This window comes from Miscanthus floridulus, chromosome 10 (genome assembly GCF_019320115.1).
Source record: "Miscanthus floridulus cultivar M001 chromosome 10, ASM1932011v1, whole genome shotgun sequence".
Taxonomy (NCBI): Eukaryota; Viridiplantae; Streptophyta; class Magnoliopsida; order Poales; family Poaceae; genus Miscanthus; species Miscanthus floridulus.
The window spans coordinates 63234202-63255492 of record NC_089589.1 but is presented as its reverse complement, the minus strand read 5'-3'; the positions used below and the strand labels follow the sequence as shown (position 1 = coordinate 63255492).

Below are 21291 nucleotides of genomic sequence, written 5' to 3'. Positions count from 1 at the left end.
GTGAACTCATCGTGACGGCTATAGACTATTTATAAATCTTATATAATATAACTGCCCCTCTAAACTATATATAAATCTATCATGTGCTAGTAAACTTTTGCTTTGACTTGATTTGAACAATTTACAGCAATAACAAAAAAAAACTTTATCCACATGTTTAGAGTAAACCAACCATTTTCTATCAACCACCTAACCATTGGTTAACTTTCTGGAGTAGTAAACATATAAAAAACATCTATTAAGAGCATCTACAGGGAACTCAACATTCAATTCTCTCGCCGGTGCCTTTTTAATCAATATATCTTTACCCTTATTATCAAGATTTCTCCAAGTTCTAGGATCAAAGACATCATGAATAGAAGCTTATTGCACATCATCAATTGAATTTTCAGGTTGAGGGGAAGGCTGTAAATTTTTATTCTCTATAGCATCATCATTGGCATCAACTTCTTCTCTTAAATTATCATTAACTTATTGTTGCCCTTTGTTCTTCAATATACACGATTATCATCAGGCACAACACTGCATCTACACGATCAAGGAAAAAAATACCTAGAGGCTAGGGCCTGATCGGCGATTGATGAACTAATGATTCATGAAGTGATGATCGGCTGCAAACTGCAGTGATCGGCTGATTGAGTCGAGCCTGCCAGCCTGGGCCCTAGAGTGCTCTGCTGGTTGCTGGTCTAATCCCCTGATCGCCGCCAGGACGTGCACGGTCCTGATTTGTGATCTGTTCCGTGTCTCTGTGACTCCGTGAGAGGTGAGTCGAGTTCGCGGCGGCTCCGTCCCTCTGTGACTCCTCTGCCTCTTCGCATTCGGCTACTGCGGCGCACCGTGCTCATGTACGCAGTATTCTACGTACTAAGGGCTAGGGGTATCGTATACCTGGGCCTAGGCCCCTCACTCCCATGCAATGGCGGAGCCAGGATTTATAGTCAGGGGGGCCGGCCGGCAGGAATTATACTTAGGGGGGCCGGCTCGATCTTTTTCATTGCGATAATTTTATTATCTAGTTGTGTTTTGTATGATTATATTATCTAGAAGATATTAATAGGTATATATGACAAGAATTTTATATAATCTCCCTCTTAATATAAATAAAAAAATATTAAGTCATACTACTAATTTTTTTTTTGTCAAACATTGGGGGGGGGGCCATGGCCCCTGCCAGCCCCCCCTTGGCTCCGCCAGTGCTCCCATGGGCCCTCGGCCGTCGCACCTCTGGCACCCCTCCAGGGTCAGCACTGCCTGCAGCAGCCGCCGCCGGCATGGCCTCCTCTGGTCCACCCGCATGGGTGGCCAGGGAGCCACGGACTGCCTCTGGTTGGTCCAGGACCACGCGCAGGCGAGGTCCGACGTGTCAGTGGCACGCCGCCTCTCCCTCGACGCCGGCGAGCACCTTTCCTAGTCGGAATCGGTCTTCTCCGGCGTCCTCTGTTCTTCAAATCATGAAAAGGGACCTCGCGCAGCAATAGAAGCTTTTCTAGGGGGCTAAGTGCACAGACTGTGACTCATATGAACAGTGCACTACAGGGTTATTCCTTTTCTTTTTATGTTTTCAGCTAAAACTTGTGAATTTCATAAGTAAATATAGAAACATGATAAAAATGTGAAACTTTTTCTGTATCCTTGTTAGGACATGCTCTACCATGGAAAACAATGAAATTGCCATAATCAATGGTTTTGGTATGCTTAAAAATTACCTCTTTTAATAGAAAAATGCTTGTTGTATGATTTTTGTAGACAAAAATATTAATCCTGTGATGCTAAAACTTTTTGTGTAAGTTTATCATGTTCATATCTGCCTTCACAAAAAGTTTCATACTGTTTTCATAATTCTAACTTGGTTAATTAATTTAAGTGTGTTTAAATGCCTTTTCCTTAATTAATAAATGCCAAAATGATTTATATATATGCTTATATGACTTTGGTGTATTTTGGAGTTGATTGTAGACCATGGGACACAAACACTTATGCTGTTCCTTGGCAACTTAATTATATTCTTGGTGTGCTCATAATCAACTTTTGGTTAGTAATGAAAATGGCTTAATTAAATATTTAATTAGTAGATGCATGTATATAAGCCTTGATTGCTCCTTGTATGCAATAGTTTGAGTAAGTGGTTATGCTATGTAGATGCTTTTCATGTTAATCACTTGCTGGTCCATGATAGTATAATTCCTTTCATAATAAACAACTAATATACTTGATAAGTTAACTAATTGAAATACTTTTATGATAATGAACCTGGTTCTTTGGTGAAGGTTATACTCAACCACTAGTAGAAAACAGACCTTTTATCCGAGGCAAAAATGGGCTCTAGTCCCGGCATTTTTTGCGCCTGGGATTAGAGAGACCTTTAGTCCCGGTTGGTGTCTCCAACCGGGACTAAAGGTCCCTGCCCAACGGCTAAAAGTCCTCAAACCTTTAGTCCCGGTTGGTAACACCAACCCGGACTAAAGGACCTTTAGTCCCGGTTGGTGTTACGCACCGGGACTAAAGGTCCCCCGATGGGTTAGTTCAAAAGGGAAGCATCACATCCATTGTTAAATGTGTTGTGTAGGTGGGGTGGTAAGCTACGCGCGAGGCAATGCATGAGGTCTTGGGTTCGAATCTCACGGGACGCAACGGTGGGAGGCATTATTTTTTTAAAGCTGGGAGGACCTTTAGTCCCGGTTGATGTTACGCACCGGGACTAAAGGTCCCCTTTAGTCCCGGTTTCTGACCCGGGACTAAAGGTAGACCCTTTAGTCCCGGATGCTTACTCCCGGGTGGGGAACCAGGACTAGAGGGGGTTCCCCACCGGGAGTAAAGCCCATCTCTGTATTAGTGAACTTTCTTAACTTTGTTTAACTTATGTCGTGCACTAGAATGTCTCTCATCATGCATCATGTCATGCATTCCATCATGTTAAGCAAGCATCATTTATTACATGTAGTACATACGAGAGTGAGAAGACCCGTGTTGATCAAGTTTCGGAGAAGGTCCATCTACCCGTGGTGTTAGTGCGTAGTCTAACTCCTTGATCCACCATGGATTCTAACATTCTCTACAATGCAGGCAAGCCCTAGAGCATAAACCTTTCTCTAGTATTTACAAATATTTATTACACTTTACGTCTTGTGAGATGTGCATTAAGTAATTAGGAGTTTATCGAATACCGTTGCTACATGATTACCTTGATATACAGGTATCCTTAGTTATACCCTGCTAGTATGGATAGGTCGATACCTCTTATGCTTAGTAAGGCATATATTTCGGTAAAAGTTGAATGATGGTTTCATCATTCGTGAGAAATAGGTTTTACCTTGATCATCTCAGCTCTACTGATGGCTCATGAGATTACCCCGATAATGTTAAATATCTAAATTGAGACAGGGGTAGGACATGGTTATGTCTTCGTATAGGATATTGGTAATGTCCTGGTACAGAACCTGAGATATGTCTCTGGTGGGTAGGCCGACGGGGAGAGCCTATTGTGCATTGTCCCACCTATGTTGATTGAGGACCGTACCGTTGTAGGCCACCATGTGGTCGAGACTTTGCAGTACTAGCCACATACTCTGGTAAACCTGATACCCCGGCTATTCCATTATGTGAAAAGACAACTGCGCATCGGACATGGGAGATGGTGAGAGTAGCGTATACACATCCTATGGATCCACCAAGATTGGCACAAGGAGGTAGAGTAATATGCTCACAGGTAGAGCAGACTGGTTCACATTTTCGAGGATCTGAGTGAAGGTTGATATATGTAGGTCTTGGACCTGCATATGTCATGTGGTAAGGAAACCCCAGCTAGGCCAAACCAATTCAAATCGCCATTGCTTCTCAGAGATGAAGACTCGATCCTCAGACCTGCATCATAGTTAATCAATAAAACATAGTTACTGATGGATATGAGATGATATAAGTTGAGATGGGATGAGATGCTTAATGAAGTGATTGATTTAGACTAGGTGCTAACTAGATACCGATGATAACTTAATACACAACTAAAATGTTGAAAGTAAGGATCCACTTGTAGTAAGCTTTTCTGCAAAAGTTATTCTTGCTTCTACCTTACCTTTAAACCTGCATGCCCTTGGAGTCTTTTCTTTTAGTCGGGTAAGACTTGTTGAGTACCCTCAAGTACTCAGGGTTTGTTGACCCCTGTTGCAGGAGCTGACTTGTGCCGCTGATCAAGGTCGTGTTAGTGGGCTCGACATGATCTGGTCGTCTCTTCTTCCTTAGATGCTACACTTAAGTTGCTTTTGTAGTTCTACTCATCTTTTGGAACCGAAGATAAATTTGTCTTGAACATGTTTTGTAATCTACTATCATAATTCTTCCACACTCTGATGTAAGTTATTTTTGTACCCAATGTTGTAATGGTGTGGTAACTCCATGTTGATCCTGTATGAGTTGTAAAATATGGATGATTCGGGGTTCCCCGAGGACACCCGATAGACTACCAAAGTTATCTGGCTCTCGTGTGCAGCAGTCAGAGGTATGTGAGACAATGACGGGCACATGTGGGGCACATAATTTGGGTGGTTCTACCACAAACACCAATGCATCAAAACTTGCATAGAGGCACATCCAAACATACTCTACAAGACCCCCAAGAGGAATTTGGAGTAACCCTACCCATTGCATAGATTGGACCAACCCTAGCTTTTCAACCATGGAGGAAAAGGTAAAAGCAAAAGGAAAAAGGAGCTTACTCAATGGCCCACATTTTGGAGAAGCAAGTGGTTGGGCACGTGACCGAAGGAATTGAGGAAGAACCATCCAAAAGCCGGCGTCATGGAGTAGGCGGCGGCGTGGGCGCATGGGCGTGGGGGACCAGCGGGTGGAGAAAAGAAAAAGACATGTCCAGGGGGCTGTCGGCCTATATATAGCCTGATTTTATCGGACAGTTCATGAGGACAGTGGAGCGTCCGCCAGATTGCTAAGCCCGATAGTTAGGGTTAGATTCAAACATACACCGGAGAATCCGTGAAGGATTTCAAACCATCCGTTAGAATTAACAAATTTGCAAATTCTCTAGTGATTAACGATTCCCGAGAAAAGAAGGAAAGTTTTTGGAAAAGATCCTCAAGTAAATCCAGAGCAACCACTTGGCCAGCTCGAGGACGAGCTTGAATTCAAGTGGGGGAGAGTTGTAACGACCCGAGTTCGTTACACCATAGGCTATCATTTTTGGATATCCGAGACACAACCCATCGAACTCCATGGACATCCTTTACAGCCCAAACCAAAGAAATGCTACGTCCTAGCAACCAACTACCCGACAACGCACAGAGTTAACTTCCGATCAACTAGGTCAACCAAGCGACCATCAAAGGAGGACGCCAATCGAAGAACCCAACTCAAGACATTTATGTTCACCAAAAGAATGAGCAAGGCCATTGCAAGCCTTAACATGGACTCAAAGGTCAATGAGATCAGGTTCTTAAGCTTGGATAGGTGTAACCAAAGTCTATCAGATAGTCTACCACATCTATCGGACCATCCAGTAAAAGTGTAGGGACTGCAGATTGAGTGGAAACGAGCTGTCATCCATTAAAGGGCATGGCCCACATGTCAGCACGAGTTGGAGATATTTCCCAACACCTGAACCTTAGCTCCACTCACTCTCCCCTCATTTCCCTCACACACTCTCTCTCTAGAAGGAAGAACAAGAGAAGGAAAAGATGAACTAGAGTGAGAAAGTGGAGGAGAGAACCAAGATTGCAAAGGGTAGCAAGATCAACACCTAGATCAAGCACTTTAGCTTCCACAATCTCTCATCTCGTGGTTAGCTCAAGAACTCTCTCTTCTCATCATCTTGAGATCAATCCCTAAACCCTAACTCAAGTCTTTTCTCTTGCATGGTTGGATCATGAGGATTACTTGATGGGAAGCAATCCAAGGACAAGAAGAAGTCTCTCCCTTTAGCTTGGAAGCAAAGATGACAAGTGTTGGATCTTCAACCTTTTTTTTGATCTCGTTGGATCTTCAACCTTGATGACAAGGAACTCGTCAAGAGCCCAAGCTAAGTTGCCATGCTCGATCTCTCTATATCCTAAGGATTTTTCTCTTATTTAAGGAATCATTAGTTACACTAGTTAACCCAAGCCAAACCATAAGTATCCTAAGCCTAGTTACCTACCTAAGCTACACTTGGAATATCTGGCACATGTATGAAGGCCTCAACCCAAGATCTAGACATGAATCCTAAAGTTTTCACCCAAGAACCCAAGAGCATAGATTCTGTCGCCCAACTAACGGAGTGTCCATCATTAGGATGGAGTGTCCGTTGATCCCGAGTCTAGCCACCAACAGCCTAAGTTCCCTTCATAGCGACACAGCAGAGTGTCTATCACTCACGGCGGAGCGTCCGATGAATTATAAAGAATAGTTACCTAGTAACCGAGAGCCTAGTTCATACCGGATCGTTCGTCAGTCCATCAGACCATAAGATGGTTGCAGCGAACCTTAGAATCGACTAAGTCCTGAACCTACTGGAGTCTCCGTGACTTCCCATGGAGTATCCGCCAACCTATACAAAGCCAAGCAGAGACATTACATCTTAGAGCCCTGCACAGCAGAGCGTCCATTGCCTAGGACGGAGTGTTCACTAGTCATAGAGAGTGTGAGTTGGTTCGAGTAATCTACCCAAGTAACCGACCACCACCTAAATAGCTTAGCTACCAAATAATGCAATAGTAGAGCCATAGTTAGATGTCTTTCCCCAAGTTTCCAATCAATTCCGAATCTCTATCTATCACGCAACCGTCTCCAATTCTCGGATCCTCTCTTTTCATGTTCGGTTATCTAGCCTTGTGAGGATCATGTGTGAGTCATCACCACTAATCGGATCTTCTGGAATCGACAGCATTATCAGGCATGCACCCCACTACTATAAACCCTATTTTGGATACTTATCGAGTTTCATTATGAGTTATGCATTTCATGTAGGTTTGGATAGTAATCTTGTTCACCTTACACTTAGAGTCACTCATGGAATCAATTAGAAGCCTCTCACCTAGACAATGGGAATGGGAACGCTTAATTGCTTATTGCTTAGTTGCTTAGCAACGGTAGAAGTCGAGCATGAGAAGGGAACTCATACTCGTGCGTGTAGGATGCTACACTTGGATAATTAATTACTAAAAACAATGAGGGTACAACTTGACTTGCTTTCCTAATCTGGATATGATTCACTTCACTAAAGGTTATAAACTTGGACACCGCCTTGATAACTTCGCTCATGCGAGGGTAGTTCGTTGTGAGTGTGGGATCTCAAGCGACGTAGCTCGTGGAGCAGTTAAGGACCGTTTATTAGGATATGTGAGTCTGAGTAACCACCCGTACAGATCACATGTCATGGATGGGGTCGACAAGACAAGTAACTAATTACGACCGGTTTATTCGTGAAACTAGCATGGGGGTGCGCCGGTTGGGAATGTCCAGGACATTGACCGGGAACCAGTCGAACCTTTCATGTGACATTCGTGCTAGATTAGGGAAAGGTTGGAGAATGTGAGGCAACCCTTACCCGGGCACGAGTATGGTGGTTCATCCTGGTCTCCGTGTGGGTACAGTTGTACACCTTTGCAGAGTTCGAAAGCCTAAAGTCCTTCGGGACGGAACCATTAGGTTGTTCCTACATTCTATACCCATGGTAGCTTCATTGATGGACTATGTGCTTTGTTGATATATATATACTATGCAAATACTTCCGTTCTAGCAATCGAACATAGCATGTCATATCCTTAAGAAATGCCATTGCCTTTCTGCAAATGTACAAATGCCTGACAATTACTTTGCATCCACCAAATATCTATATGTTGGAATTAAGCCCTACGAGTACGCAATGTACTCACGGTGCTGCTGTTAAGTTGTTTTGCAGGTACATGATAGAACGGGTAGAGCCACGACTCTAACCACCATTGTATAGTAGCATTTGGAATGGGTATTCCGATTGTGCTACAAGTTAACTCCGAAGTTCATGTATGAGCGACCATGAGTGTCAACTTTAGTTGGAATGGGTACTCTTGTCCATGGGTTGGACCATATAGTGAAATCTTGTAACTTACTTAGAATATAATGATCTTAGATGTAATAATTGGGTGTTATTCGTCAGTCATGTGTTGGTTTATTATTTGGGCCACTGTATGCCACTCAACCTGATCTTGAAGAGGAGTTGCCGAGTGCGCTCCTAGGGGCCTCACGGTGGAAATGCGACGACCCCCATCGGCCTCAGTCTCGGGGCGCGACATAGTCGATGGGAAGTTGATGCGCAAGAACGCCAAGGAAGAATTGCTCCAAAAGTGCGTCTCCAAGGAAGTAGGAGAGAAGATACTCAAAGAAATCCACGCCGGCACCTGTGGCAACCATGTAGCCTCTAGAAAACTGGTCGGCAAAGCTTTCCGAGCAGGTTTCTATTGGCCTTCAGCCGTTTTTGACGCAGAAACACTTGTTCGCTGGTGTGAAGGTTGTTCGCCGGTATGAAGGTTGTCAGCCGTTGTTGACGTAGAAACACTTGTTCGCAGAAACACATGTTTGCTAGTGTGAAGCAAATCCATGTTCTAGCTCAGGCTCTACAGACGATCCCTGCTTTATGGCCATTTGCATGCTGGGGACTGGATATGATCGAGTCATTCAAGCCCGCGCCAGAAGGTTTCCACTGGGTTTATGTCGCCATCGACAAATTCTCCAAATGGATCGAGTACAAGCCCCTCGTTCTGGCCACGGCAAAGAAGGCCACGGAGCTACTCGACGATATCATTCACAGGTTCAGCCTGCCGAATAGCATCATCACCGACCTGGGGTCTACATTTACCGGCAGCGACTTTTGGGATTTTTGCGATGAGCGATGCATCTCAGTCAAGTATGTCTCGGTCGCACACCCTAGGCCTAACGGTCAGGTAGAATGCGCTAACGGTATGGTTCTAGACGCATTGAAGAAGAGACTCTACGAGAAAGAGCAGAAGCACCTAGGCAAATGGCTTAAAGAATTGCTGGCTGTGGTCTGGGGACTAAGGACCCAACCCAGTCGCAACACCGGCGTCTCCCCTTATTTCATGGTTTTTGGCTCCGAGGCTGTATTACCTGCTGATGTCGCTTTCCAAGCACCCATGGTGGAGCACTACGATGAAAAGAACTCCGACCAAGCCCGGCTTGTTGATGTTGATCGCTTAGAAGAAGAGTGTCTGGTCACATGTGTTTGGACGGCCAAATACCTAGAAGGCCTGCGAAAGTACTACAACCGTAATGTCCAAGACAGGTTCTTCGTGGTCGGCGACCTAGTTCTCCGCAGAAAACAGAAGACTGATAGGATGCACAAGCTTTCATCACCCTAGGAAGGCCCCTACATCGTTAAGGCGGTCACGGTCTTACAGACTGTGCGATCTGGATGATCGACCTACTTAGGCGTTTCTATCCTTGAAACATTTCATACAAAGATATGTACCTTGTATGTTTCAGTATTAAATAAAATTTTCGCCATGATGTTTCTCCACACCGTTCTCTCCATGATTATTCTACAAACGACTTTCCTCCATGTATACCATCTTAAAAATGACATACACTTTTGCCTTAACGGCTCCCCGAACAGCCACGTTTACGTTTATGCTTTCCAGAGAAGATATTATGCTTTCCATAGAACCAAACAGACCATTAATATATATCTATATCTATATTCTCTTATAAAGAAAAACCCCACTACAAGTTTTATCTAGCTCCACAGTGTTCCAGGTCATCACCTAGCTGAACAGCCGCACATCCTCTATCTCCTTTTGCCGTGTACAGGTTCTCAAATGGCGCACTTCGTTTCAAGAATCAAAAAGTCATTAAGTATTAATGCCATGGTAGTGGCTCTTGAAACAGTGCACTTCGTTTTATATTCAAGAATCAGAAAGTCATTAAGTATTAATGCCATGGTAGGGGGAGAGGATATGAGGAGGTAGCAGCAAATTCATCAGATGGCGACATGGCCACATTTGCTGCCCTGGCGTGCTCTCTCTCTCTCTCTGGCTCTCTGCGCTTCAATCTTTGTCTCTCTCATTTGCTGCAGTCTAGACGATTGAGGTGAGAGTATTCATACGTGTCTCTCTCATATTATTAGCTGCAGTTTAGACTATTGAGGTCAGAGTATTCATATGTACGAGTACTGTACAACCAAAATCCGATCCTCATGTTCTCTTCTTCAATGTTCCATCAGTTCTGCCAGGGCATCACATATTCACATTACCAAGCAACTGCCATCTTTGTATTCTACTATGGTGCAACTCCAGGCTGTTTCGGTGAACTACTCTTATCATGAGGCTGCTACAGGGAAGTATTCCGGTAAAAAGAATAAATTAGTTCACTCGCTCAATGGCTCCATCATTCGCCCTGTTCGTTTGGGCTTGTTTGGCTGATAAGCCATGGCTGAAAGTACGTTGACTGATTTGGTGTGAGAGAAAAATATTGTTCGTTGGCTGAAAAAGTACGGCTTATAAGCCAAATAAGCCTAAACGAACAGGGCGATTGTTTTTTCAACAAATTTTCTTTCTATGTATATAACCATATTTGTATATTTTACTATGGTGAAACTCGCATGTGTCCTTTAGGCTGCCTCAAAATTTCAATAACAAAACACCTTTATTCTGTCACACATCTTTTGTTCATTCATCACTTGCGCTCATCTAATATTGTCTCTAAATTCCTGCAGCAACGCGCGGGGAATTCTAATTGGATTAAGGTATTATTTACTTTTCAATTCATTTGACAACGGAACACGCAATGGCAATGGGTATTCAGACCGGCACTTTTGGAGGCTTATCTGAACTATTCCTGTTTCTTCTGGTCGCTGCCTCTTTTCTCCATATTGTCTTCACCAGCCAACTTCTTCCGCTGCGCAGTATATTAAAAAGAAAAAAAAAGGAAGACTGAGAGGCATGAAATTGAAATAACAGGCAGGTCAGGTGTACGCATGTATGCCGTGCACTGCAATTTCTATTGTTTTGTTAAGTTAAAGAACTTATGCTGCTTATCCTTGCAGATTTTTGTAACTATTTAAAAATTAGTGAATTATTTTCTCTAGTATATATATACTAGAAAATTATATTGGAGGTGTAAAGATATACCTCTGCTAAGCTTGCCTTGTGATACCTGTATCCCTGAAACAAGAAACATTAGAAAAATGAACAAAAATGAGTGAGTGCACGAGGACAGAACCTTAGATGTGATGTAATAAGTGCGCAATTGGCAGGGCGAACAATTTTAATCTTACTTTGTCTGTCCCATATATATAATCGCAGTATGTGAAGAAAGGAGCGTAGTTGCCGTGGCGCCCTCCTACTCGGTGATGGAAATCATGGAATTTAGCACCTCCATAGAACGGGATGAGCTTTGTCGGGTTGAACGGGAAGTCGTAACTGCACGTGTAGATAAATTTACGATAGATTCGTTATTTTCACAAGAGTTCATTCATATTCATACACAGATCGATAGAAACACTACCAGAATTCAGAGATTTCGTGAGAGTGCAAAACACGTCACGAAATATGGTTTTACTCTCACGAAAATAATGCGTGAGGGTACACCATCACGCATCAACTCTCACGATAATAGACACACGAAAATCACATTTTCGTGAGAGTTCACCGCCATGGATTATTTTCATGATGGGAAGTCAGTGGCGACCACCCTCATGAAAATAACGTGTCGCTAGGTTTGCATCGGTGTTTTCATGATGGCTTTTTTTGGTATTTCGTGAGAGGTCACCTTCGTGAACTGATTTCGTGAGAGTTTGGTATTTCGTGAGTCACCCTCATGAAATTGATTTCGTGAGAGTATCACAAACACATACAAAATATAGTATTTCGTGAGAAAACACCACTACGAAACAAGTTATTTCGTGAGAGTACAAACCACCATGAAAATTACCTAACAGGAGCCAACCAAATTCCAAATGCACACATATTGTCCAAATGTCAATTCACCACACAAATAAAATAAATTCAAATACATGTATATACGCACCTGATTCCAATCCCAATATATTCCAACTTCATTCAAACGTAGTTTTCCATGACAAAATGATTTCAAATGAAAAAAATTGTCAACTACAATGTTCTATAACTTTTTTAGATCTACAACTTTCATTTTGGCCATCTTTTCATGTGACTTCGTTTTATCAATTCAAAATTTGAATTTCAAAAAATATAAACTTGAAACAACATTTTCAAAGAGTAAATGATTTTAGTTGAAAAAGTCATGAACATACAAGTTGTACAACTCATCAAGATCTACAACTTTTGTTTCGGTCATTTGTTCATCCGACAAAGTGATAGTAACATTGTGAACAAATGATCAAAATAAAAGTTGTAGATCTTGATCAGTTCTACAAGTTTTATGTGCATGACATTTTCAGCTGAAATCATTTACTGCTACAAAATATTGTTTGAAGTTGCCATTTTTTGAAATTCAAATTTTAAATTGATAGAACAAAGTCGCATGAAAAGATGACAAAAATATTAGCTGAAAGAACACAATAAATTGATAGAGTATGATTTTAGAAAATTTTAGGGGAAAAGTCATTAAATTTGAAGTTAGTACGAGGGAGAAAGACTATTTACAAGGTTTAGCCAGAGATTAAAAACAGAAATCAGAGTTCTTCAATAATTTAAAAATTGAATTTCAAACAATATTTTAAAGTAGTAAATGATTTCAAATGGAAAAGTTATAAACATCAAAGTTCTATAACTTTTGGAGATCTACAACTTTTATTTTGATCATTTCTCCATCCGAGGTCGTTTGAAAAAATTCGAATTTTAGTACTTAATTTTTATGATCATTCTACATTTGCTTGAGAAATAAAATGACCAATAAACAACAATAAAAAAGCAACAAGAACGCCATGAATTGATAGAGCATGATTTTAGAAATATTTAGGAAAAAGAATCACCACATTTGGAGTCAACATGACGGAGAAAGACAAGTTACAAAATTTCGCTGCCGATTAAAAGGAGAAAACTTTTGTTGGTGTTGTTCAATTTCTAGTATTTAAGCAATTATTTTTCTACTAAAAACCAGCAACACATATTTCGTGGCGGTGGAATTTGACTCTCATGAAATTGATCACTCTCATGAAAATAGACAATTTCGTGGCGGGATAGTCATTTTCATGGGGGATTTAAATACTCTCATAAAAACAGCTGATTTTTATGACCTTGTGTGCAGCACTCTTATGAAAATAAGTTTTTATGGCGGAATTTACATCACCCTCATGAAAACAATTATTTCCATGAGAGTGTTTTTGCCACTCTCACGAAAAACTATCCTTCTCATGAAATCTCTAGTTTCTGTTAGTGATAGAACAGATGGTAAAAACCGCACTTTAAACGCATGAAGGCAATATGTAATTACCCGCTGTGTGTTTCAATTGCTTCATGGCGCGGATTGCATACCACAGCCAATGTGTGGTGACGTGACATGGAAGGATGACGGGGCCAACGATTGTAGCCATGCCTCCGAAGGTCAACTCAGCCAAGTGAGCGTAAGCCGATTTTTTTGTTTTTTTAGCTCTTTTTTTTGAACTTTTTTTTCATAAATATGTCTCTGGAGGTATGCTTTCAAAATTTAGACCCTTAGCTCGGTGCCATCGTTGGTAGCGCCGAGCTTACATGTCTCGGCGCAATAAATTTTGGCGCCTAGGTCTTGGGTTCGGTGCAGACGTGGCGGTGACTTGGCAGGCACCTTGGCACCGTAGATCTTGGCATCGAGCTTAGCGCTGTAGATCTTGGCGTCGAGAACGGCGCCAAGATTTATGACGCCGAGGTGGTGTTTTAACCCAGCGCCCAACCTTCCTGCCCGAGCCTTCTTCCTCTCCTTTATCCTTCCTCTCAGGTTTTTTTCTCTCCCCACTTCACCCTACCTCACAAATCGGCATATTGGACCTTCGAAACTTTGATTTGATCTATAGATCTTTGAGAGCAAGGTATCCTCGCTCCCTCCTAGTTTTTTGTCAAATCGATTCGGTGTATATTAGTCGGATTTTTCAACTTAAGAATCGTCATTACTTACGATTTCATGCTATTTTAATATTTATATTATACAACCGTAGGATGCCAAGGCGTGGAAAAGCTACCAAACCAAGGTAACCTCAGCGCACGATGTTATGATATGTGTTCATTGTTGTGGATCAAATGGGAAACCCTAGGTGTAGGGTTTAATGTTAATTGCTTTCGGTTCTTAGAACAAAAATGGCTAAATTGTAGTTATGGCCAGATGACCGGAAATGCCTTCGACCCATTGCCTCTGCCTAGTGGTGTTCCAATGCCCATGTGCTTTTGCGGCGATCCTTGCAAGGTAGCCAAGTCCGATGAAGAGGACATGTATAGGCAGAGGTATTGGATGTGTTCCAATTTTGCGTTTGATCCTACACTTTGTCAACGCCGCATTAACAAGATGGTGAGGAATTGATGTTTGTGTCATATGACATCTTGCATGATTTTTTTGTTTTGTAACAATTGCATTTTTTACAGACCCCTCCACCACTCTGTGATTTTGAGCAGGGGATCGACACTGAGATCAAGCCTGAACATAAGAATGGAGGCAGAAACTGTTGCGGTGGGAGACAGAGGACAAGGAGATGATGGAGAAGAGACGCGGAGAGGAGGCTACAAAAAAAGAGCACAAGGAAGAGGAGGAAAGGAGGCGTGTTGCTACGTACAGGGAGGAGAGGGAGAAGAAGCTTGAGCGTGCATGCCGAGCGAAAGCAGCGATGGAGGAGAATCCCGATGCCCTGAGGAAGGGAAAGTGGCCTCGTTGCACTCAGTAGTCTCCATTACTTGCTAGTTCTATGGTTTTATTCATGAACAATGTTGTTTACTGTTGGACTTTTCATTGTATTGTCATGTAATGCACTTTAAGTATGGGCATGCTTAGGTCATGTACTGCGTTATTTAGTTTGTCGGCATGTACTTCTAGTATTATTGTGTTGTTTAATGTGTCATAGTATTGGACTTTTCATTATGTAGTTGCTTTTATTATTTGTGGTCATAATATTCAGTTTAATATTGCAGACGTAGTGAAATATGATCACGTGCTGTAAACAAAACCTAATGAAGTAGGGCATTATATAATTCAACACACAAAACACATAAAATGGCATGTGAGAACATGTACCGAACTAGGGTATAGAGGTCCTGAACCAAACCTAACATGCCTTAGGTAATTGAAGCGAACAACAAGCACAAGAAATGCATGTGAGAACATGTACCAAACAAGGGTACATAGTTCTTTCGACTAAACCTAACATGCCTTAGGTAATTAAACCAAACAATAAACACATGGATGTGCCATGTGAATAAGATAGGATTGTCCTAGTAGTGTGGCCACATAGCAAATTGTGTTGCATCTTCTCCACAGTAGTCTCCCATTATTGGTGATGGTGGTGGCGGGGGTGACGACGGAGGCCCCTTGTTCTTGTGATTAGGGCAGGTGCAATATGGATCATTGCAGAGTGCCTCCTGTGAACTTGCACCATTGTTATTGTTGTCGTCGTCTTCGTCTTCCTTGTACCCGCTGCTAACTTCCCTTTATAGATCGAAGATTTGGTCCTGCAGGTAGTAGATGTCCTATGAGTTGTAAGGGTATTCGAGAAACATATTTAACAAATGAAATGTAATAGCAATTACCCATGCTCGTGGGCATTTGAAAAAGTGACGACCTCCGTTGATCCCCTCGGTGAACATCTGCACTAAGCAGTCCTCACCGTGCATGCATTTTGGCCAATCTTCTTTCCTGTTATCGTATCCTCTGAGAGGGCACTCTTTAGTGAAATCACTCTTGCTCTCGGGGGGAAACTGATGCACTGGTTCCTCAATGAAATCAGGCCCAAGAGACCCCTCCCACACAATGGGAGTTCCCTTCGATGAACCTGAAAAGAGATGACATCTAGGCCAGCTCTTTGCAGGAAAGGAGTGTACCTATTGTCGTACTGCATGTCCAAGATTCCATTGTTGGTTCTAGGATGAAAGAGCGGAAGGTCCTGCATGGAATAAAACATAGTCTCCCGTTACTTCACGAACACATGTACGCTCATAAAAAATTGAACAAGACGTATAGATTATTACTTGCCCCTCCGCTATGAGACGTCCTCGGTGGTTCTCCTCGTACGTCGGGTCGAGCAGGTGGAATTGCGCCATCCTACAAAAAAAAGTCAATGAAATAGAAATTCAATATACAATGAAACATAACCTTAGAAATGTACAAGTAATTGACACAATTACAAGTATAAATTTAGACATGCATAATTAATTGAATGAATACGACAAATATAAAATAATAAAAACAACCAATAGTCGCACCTCACTAATCTGCCAATGGCAAGTGCGTGAATTGTGGCCCAGTCTACTGCACTTGCCGCACTTGTACTGCTCGGGGTCAGTAAGAAATGAGATTCCTCTCCCACGCCTCGTTCTCCTAGGTATCTGATCCATAACCATCCTGTGTCTCATCCTCTTCCTTGATCCACGCTTGTTCCAATGGTAAGCTGGATCCGCAATGTACTTTAGCCCATCATATGGAGGTCACTCTCTAGGGTCTCGGAAAGGCACGAAGCGGGGGCTCCATGTGTGCACAAGCGTGTCGACACTGAACTCGTGAGGTATCCTACTCTCGATATTAAAGTTGTGATGCTTAGCTGCTACCACCAAATAAGAACATAAAAGTGGTACTGCCTTGGTTTACCACAAGTGCATGTGAAATCTTGGAGGATTACCACATGCATCCTCGACTCTCGGACCTCGCCGTCGGATGTTGTACCGCCCCTATGCTCAACCTAATAAGTCCCTGTGGCGTGGTCAAAACATGTAACCTCATGTGTGTCAGCCCTTTCATTTGCCTTCTTTAGGTGTGCCTTTGGTTTCGGAGCCCATATCTCTCCATCACTTCGCAACTTCAATGCATTGGCATGTCTATCGTTGAACCAGGTAACAAGCTTGTAGAAGGTGAATTGAACGATTGCATTCACGGGCATACCACGTATCCACCGGCGTTGTGAGTTCTTGTCCATTTCTCCAAATACCTCATCAAACCTGTGAGCCATTGTCTATCTTCTGCATTTGATGCGGTTCTGACCTGCTCTAACTTTTTCTGAAAGTACTTGTCCTCAAGCTGTCGAGCAGCCTCCTAGAATAGATCAAAGTTATCCTTCACACCATCCTTTCGGAGTAGATTCTCGGCAAGGTGCCGAGTACACCAACGATGGTGCAAAGGTGCATACCCCTCTATCTGCTCTCGCACGACATTAAATATGCCCTGGTGCCTATCAGATATGACGCCAACATCCCTGCTAGGCCCAACCACATGTATCCGAACTAGCCTCAATAATCATCCCCAATTTTCATTGTTCTCCTTCTCAACCAAAGCAAATACGAAAGGAACCAACTTGTTGTTCGCGTCACAGGATATGGCTATAAGAAGAGTGCCCTGGTATTTGCCAATCAAGAACGTACCATAAATAGAAAAGACGGGACGACAGTGCCTAAAGGCCTCGACACACTGAGGAAAGCACTGGGATGATTCTGTGTCAAAGGGATTTCATAAGGAGGATCTGCCACAACATCATGAGTCTGACAAGCATCTCCAACTAGCTCATTGGGAACAGATTGAACATCGGGAACTGTAGGTGCAACCTCCACATCCATATCAGCTTCTGAGGTGGGAGGGTCGAAGTGTGCCTTCTGACCCATTGGTAGGGAAACCCATGAGGGATGGGATCAACTAACACCCGACGCACAACCACGTCCAAACTTTAGAATTGGCACTTCATAGCCGATCTCACATAGTTCTCCTACTGGTCTGCACACCCAATTGGGATCATCTTCCTTAGGATGTTGGGAGGGGAACCTAGGTGAAGTACACCCTCCACTGCGATGCCATCATCATCAACTCCATGGCAATGTAGCTCCTCCCGAGCCCTTGCAACCAACTCACTAAATGAAGGCTTCTCATTGAATAACACATGCACGCTTTGCATCCCAACAAACTCAACATATCCATAGCGATCTCTTTCCACGGTGCCTCCATGATATATGCTCACTAGGTTGTCCATCTAGTAGTTCAAACAAAAATTGAAATATGGTTTGTTTAGTCCAAAGTAGCTGCTATATAGTACCTCTCTAATAGATACTAACCAACTACACCCTAAATAACTATGTCACTAGCTATCTAACTATATTTATCTCACTAACTAAATCAACTAGCTATCTAATAACTATATCTATGTACCTATGTCGCTAGCTATCTAACAATATTTATCTAACTATATCTATCTCACTAACTAAATCAACTACCTACATCATCAAATTTACTAGAAACTACCAAATAATCAAAGTAGCACTACAATTCAAGCTAACTAAGTACCTACATTGCATATTCAAAAATTTTACCTATCCAAGTCAATGCAACGATGCGACGCGGACGCTGGGACTAGAGCAGGACGGGGACGCGGAGGACGGGATCGACGATGAGGTCGCGACGCGCTGGGAGCAGGGGCCGTGTTGCGGCCGGGGTCGCCGGAGGGAGCGCCTATGCGCGCGGCGGACGCGGCGAGCCGGGACGGATGAGGCGGCGCGCGGCGGGCGCGGGACGGCCGGCGCTCCGTGCGGTGAGGTGGCGCGAGCGGGCTAGGGCCGCAGGCGGCCGGCACGGCGGGGGCCGGCGCGGGCGTGGGGGCCGCGGACGGCCGAGGCTACACGCGGCGGCGGGCGTGGCTGTGCGGTAGCGCTGGTGGCGCCCTGGCTTAGGAGCGGTAGAGAGAGAGGAAGAGAGAAAGGAAGGGAGAGCTCATACGTAAGACAGGGCTTGACGCCAATAACCACGGCGCCAAGATCTACGGCGCCAAGGTGCCTGCCAAATCACCGCCACGTTTGCGTCGAGCCCAAGACATATGCGCCAAAATCTATGGTGCCGAGACGTGTAAGCTCGGTGCCACCATCGATGATGCCGAGTTAAGGGTCTAGATTTTGAAAGCATACCTCTAGGGGCATATTTGTGAATTTTTTTTAAAAAAAAGGGCTACAAAACAAAAAAATCTGTGAGTGTAAGCTGCGGCAAAGCCGGTGGGCATTGTGACCTCGTGGTGGACATGATGTTGCCGTAGCTCCACGCTGTGTGCAGAAAGCGGTGGATCCAATAGGAGAGAGTCTTCCAACAAAGCGTAAACCACCAGCTTTGCTACTATCTCACCCGCAGAGGGCAATGGAATCCCTGTCCAGATCCCAGCTATCCGTGAACATGCATTGTGTAGAATACAAAATTAATTAAGGTTAGTTCTACTATATATGTTGGTCTCTGATCCATTTCAATGACATTAATTAATTGCAAACTAGCTAGTTTGTTCTTAATAAGATTATTGCATAAACTAGTAAATTAGTTTTGTCCAGGATATTATTTGTCATTTCTTTTCTTTTTATTTATTTGATTAATTAATTATACACGATCGGTACCTTTTAATTTTGCTAGGTCGTAGATCATCGTTGGTGCGGTACGGTGACAAAAAATGGCAATCTGATTATGTGAAACTTGTTTTACTCCATTTTGTTCTAGAAAAAAAATGTAGTTAATTTTCTTATAAAGGAACCTTAATTTGTTTACTAAAAAATGTACTTTTATATATATAGGTTTTTATTGTTTTGGTCTTTATATGAGTTTATTTATGTTGTGTTTCCAGTGAACTTCCCAAGCAAAGAAAAATAAAAAAAATACTCCCAATAATGCAATGCAAGAGTAAATATAATAAAATGTATACATACGTTAAATGCAATGAGGTAGATGAGTTGATGGGGGGTGTAGACGAGCAGCGTGCTACGCGCACTGTCCCCGATGATGATGTGGAGGTGAGCGGTTGGTGATGGGGGCTGTAGCTTGTACCGCAAGGCTACCGCAGGTGCCAACTGCTCCAGAAGAAAGAGTGGCAGTGGCACGACCAAGAAGCTCATGGCGAAGACCAAGGTGCTGTGACGCAGGAGCCACGTGTCCAGCATCACCGTTGAGTAGCGGAACCATGCGGCTTCAGCCCACATCATGGTGCGCCCCAGCACCACCTCCGCCTCCTGCATCGTGCCGTATGGGATCATCTCCGTCCTTTGGGCTCTTTGTGTGTGGGGGACCAAACTAGATCTCCTTCCAACCTCGCTCTTGTCCTCGAATATAAATGGAGCGTCGAGTCCATGCCTTTATAGCCGGTGGTGGTGCTGGCGGTGCGGTATGTTAGTTTGATTCTTCATTAATTATATTTTCATAATATACCTATTTGATGTCATAAATCTTTCTAATTCTGTCTATAATTTTGGTCAAACTTGAGAAGCTTTGACTCTCGAAGAAAGTTAGAACGACTTATAATTTGGGATAGATGGAGTATATCTATATTTATATCCATATCTATATTTATATCTTATAATCCCAAACCCCACAAGAGTTCAATTTGAACGTGCAAGTTATCCACCTCACCAGTCTGCTATAAGATACAAATTTTTATAGCGCGTGGATGGTAGGTAACTTTTTTTGAACAATCAGTGTGAAAATTCCCCATCTATTTTTATAGCGCGTAGATGGCTTGGAGAGTGAGCCACAGGACAGGAAGGGCGAGAATGCTGTTCGAGCGGGATTAGCTCCTCCTTTGTTTTGTGGAAATGGCAGCACTACCAATTAAGCAACTGGCTGCCAAAACCTGCGGTGCTAGGGGATTTGGAACCGGCAGTAGTTTGATGATTTTGTAGTAATGTACCCATTTTTTTTAGTTTATTCTCAGTGTACGGTCCCTGATCTTGACGAATTGGTGACATATAGAGCCCGTTTGGCATGGCTCCGAGCAGCTCCGGCTCCGCTAGACGATCACTGTAGCTGATCGATGCGCTGATCACTATAGGAACACTGTAGCTCGAGGCCGATTTTTCTCTCTTGCTTTCTTCTCTCACTGTAGGAACATGTAGTGAATGAACAGTGGAATTGCAGGGGGGAAGCCGGAGCCGTGCCAAACGGGCCCATAGTATCTTCTCAGAGCTCAATAGAGGGTGAAACATCAAGCTCACAGATACAGGCAAGAGATGGAATTCAATCTGGGTGATTGAGATACAGCTCATTCTATACATATTTTTTCTTCGCGGTAACATATCTGCAGAGAGTACTTATCTGGAAGTGAAAAATGATACAAGAACAATGTGTAACGAATATTGCCATGCAACTTTTTTCTTTGCCAGACAGTATTGACTTTTGCAATTGAAATAAGCTTAGCATTCAATCATTGGTTCTCCAGCTTTGTTT

The 21291-nt window shown here is 43.1% G+C and overlaps 1 protein-coding gene and 1 pseudogene across 1 annotated transcript; one reads left to right on the top strand and one right to left on the bottom strand.

Annotated features, from left to right (window-relative positions):
- Positions 1-8211: 8211 nt before the first annotated feature.
- On the top strand, positions 8212-9335 carry LOC136488759 (uncharacterized). The gene is made up of 2 exons (XM_066485584.1): positions 8212-8370; positions 8526-9335. The coding sequence occupies exons 1-2, from the start codon at positions 8212-8214 to the stop codon at positions 9333-9335; spliced, it is 969 nt and encodes a 322-aa protein (XP_066341681.1).
- Positions 9336-10803: 1468 nt separating this feature from the next.
- LOC136488758 (very-long-chain aldehyde decarbonylase GL1-10-like) lies at positions 10804-20105 on the bottom strand (annotated as a pseudogene).
- Positions 20106-21291: the final 1186 nt, after the last annotated feature.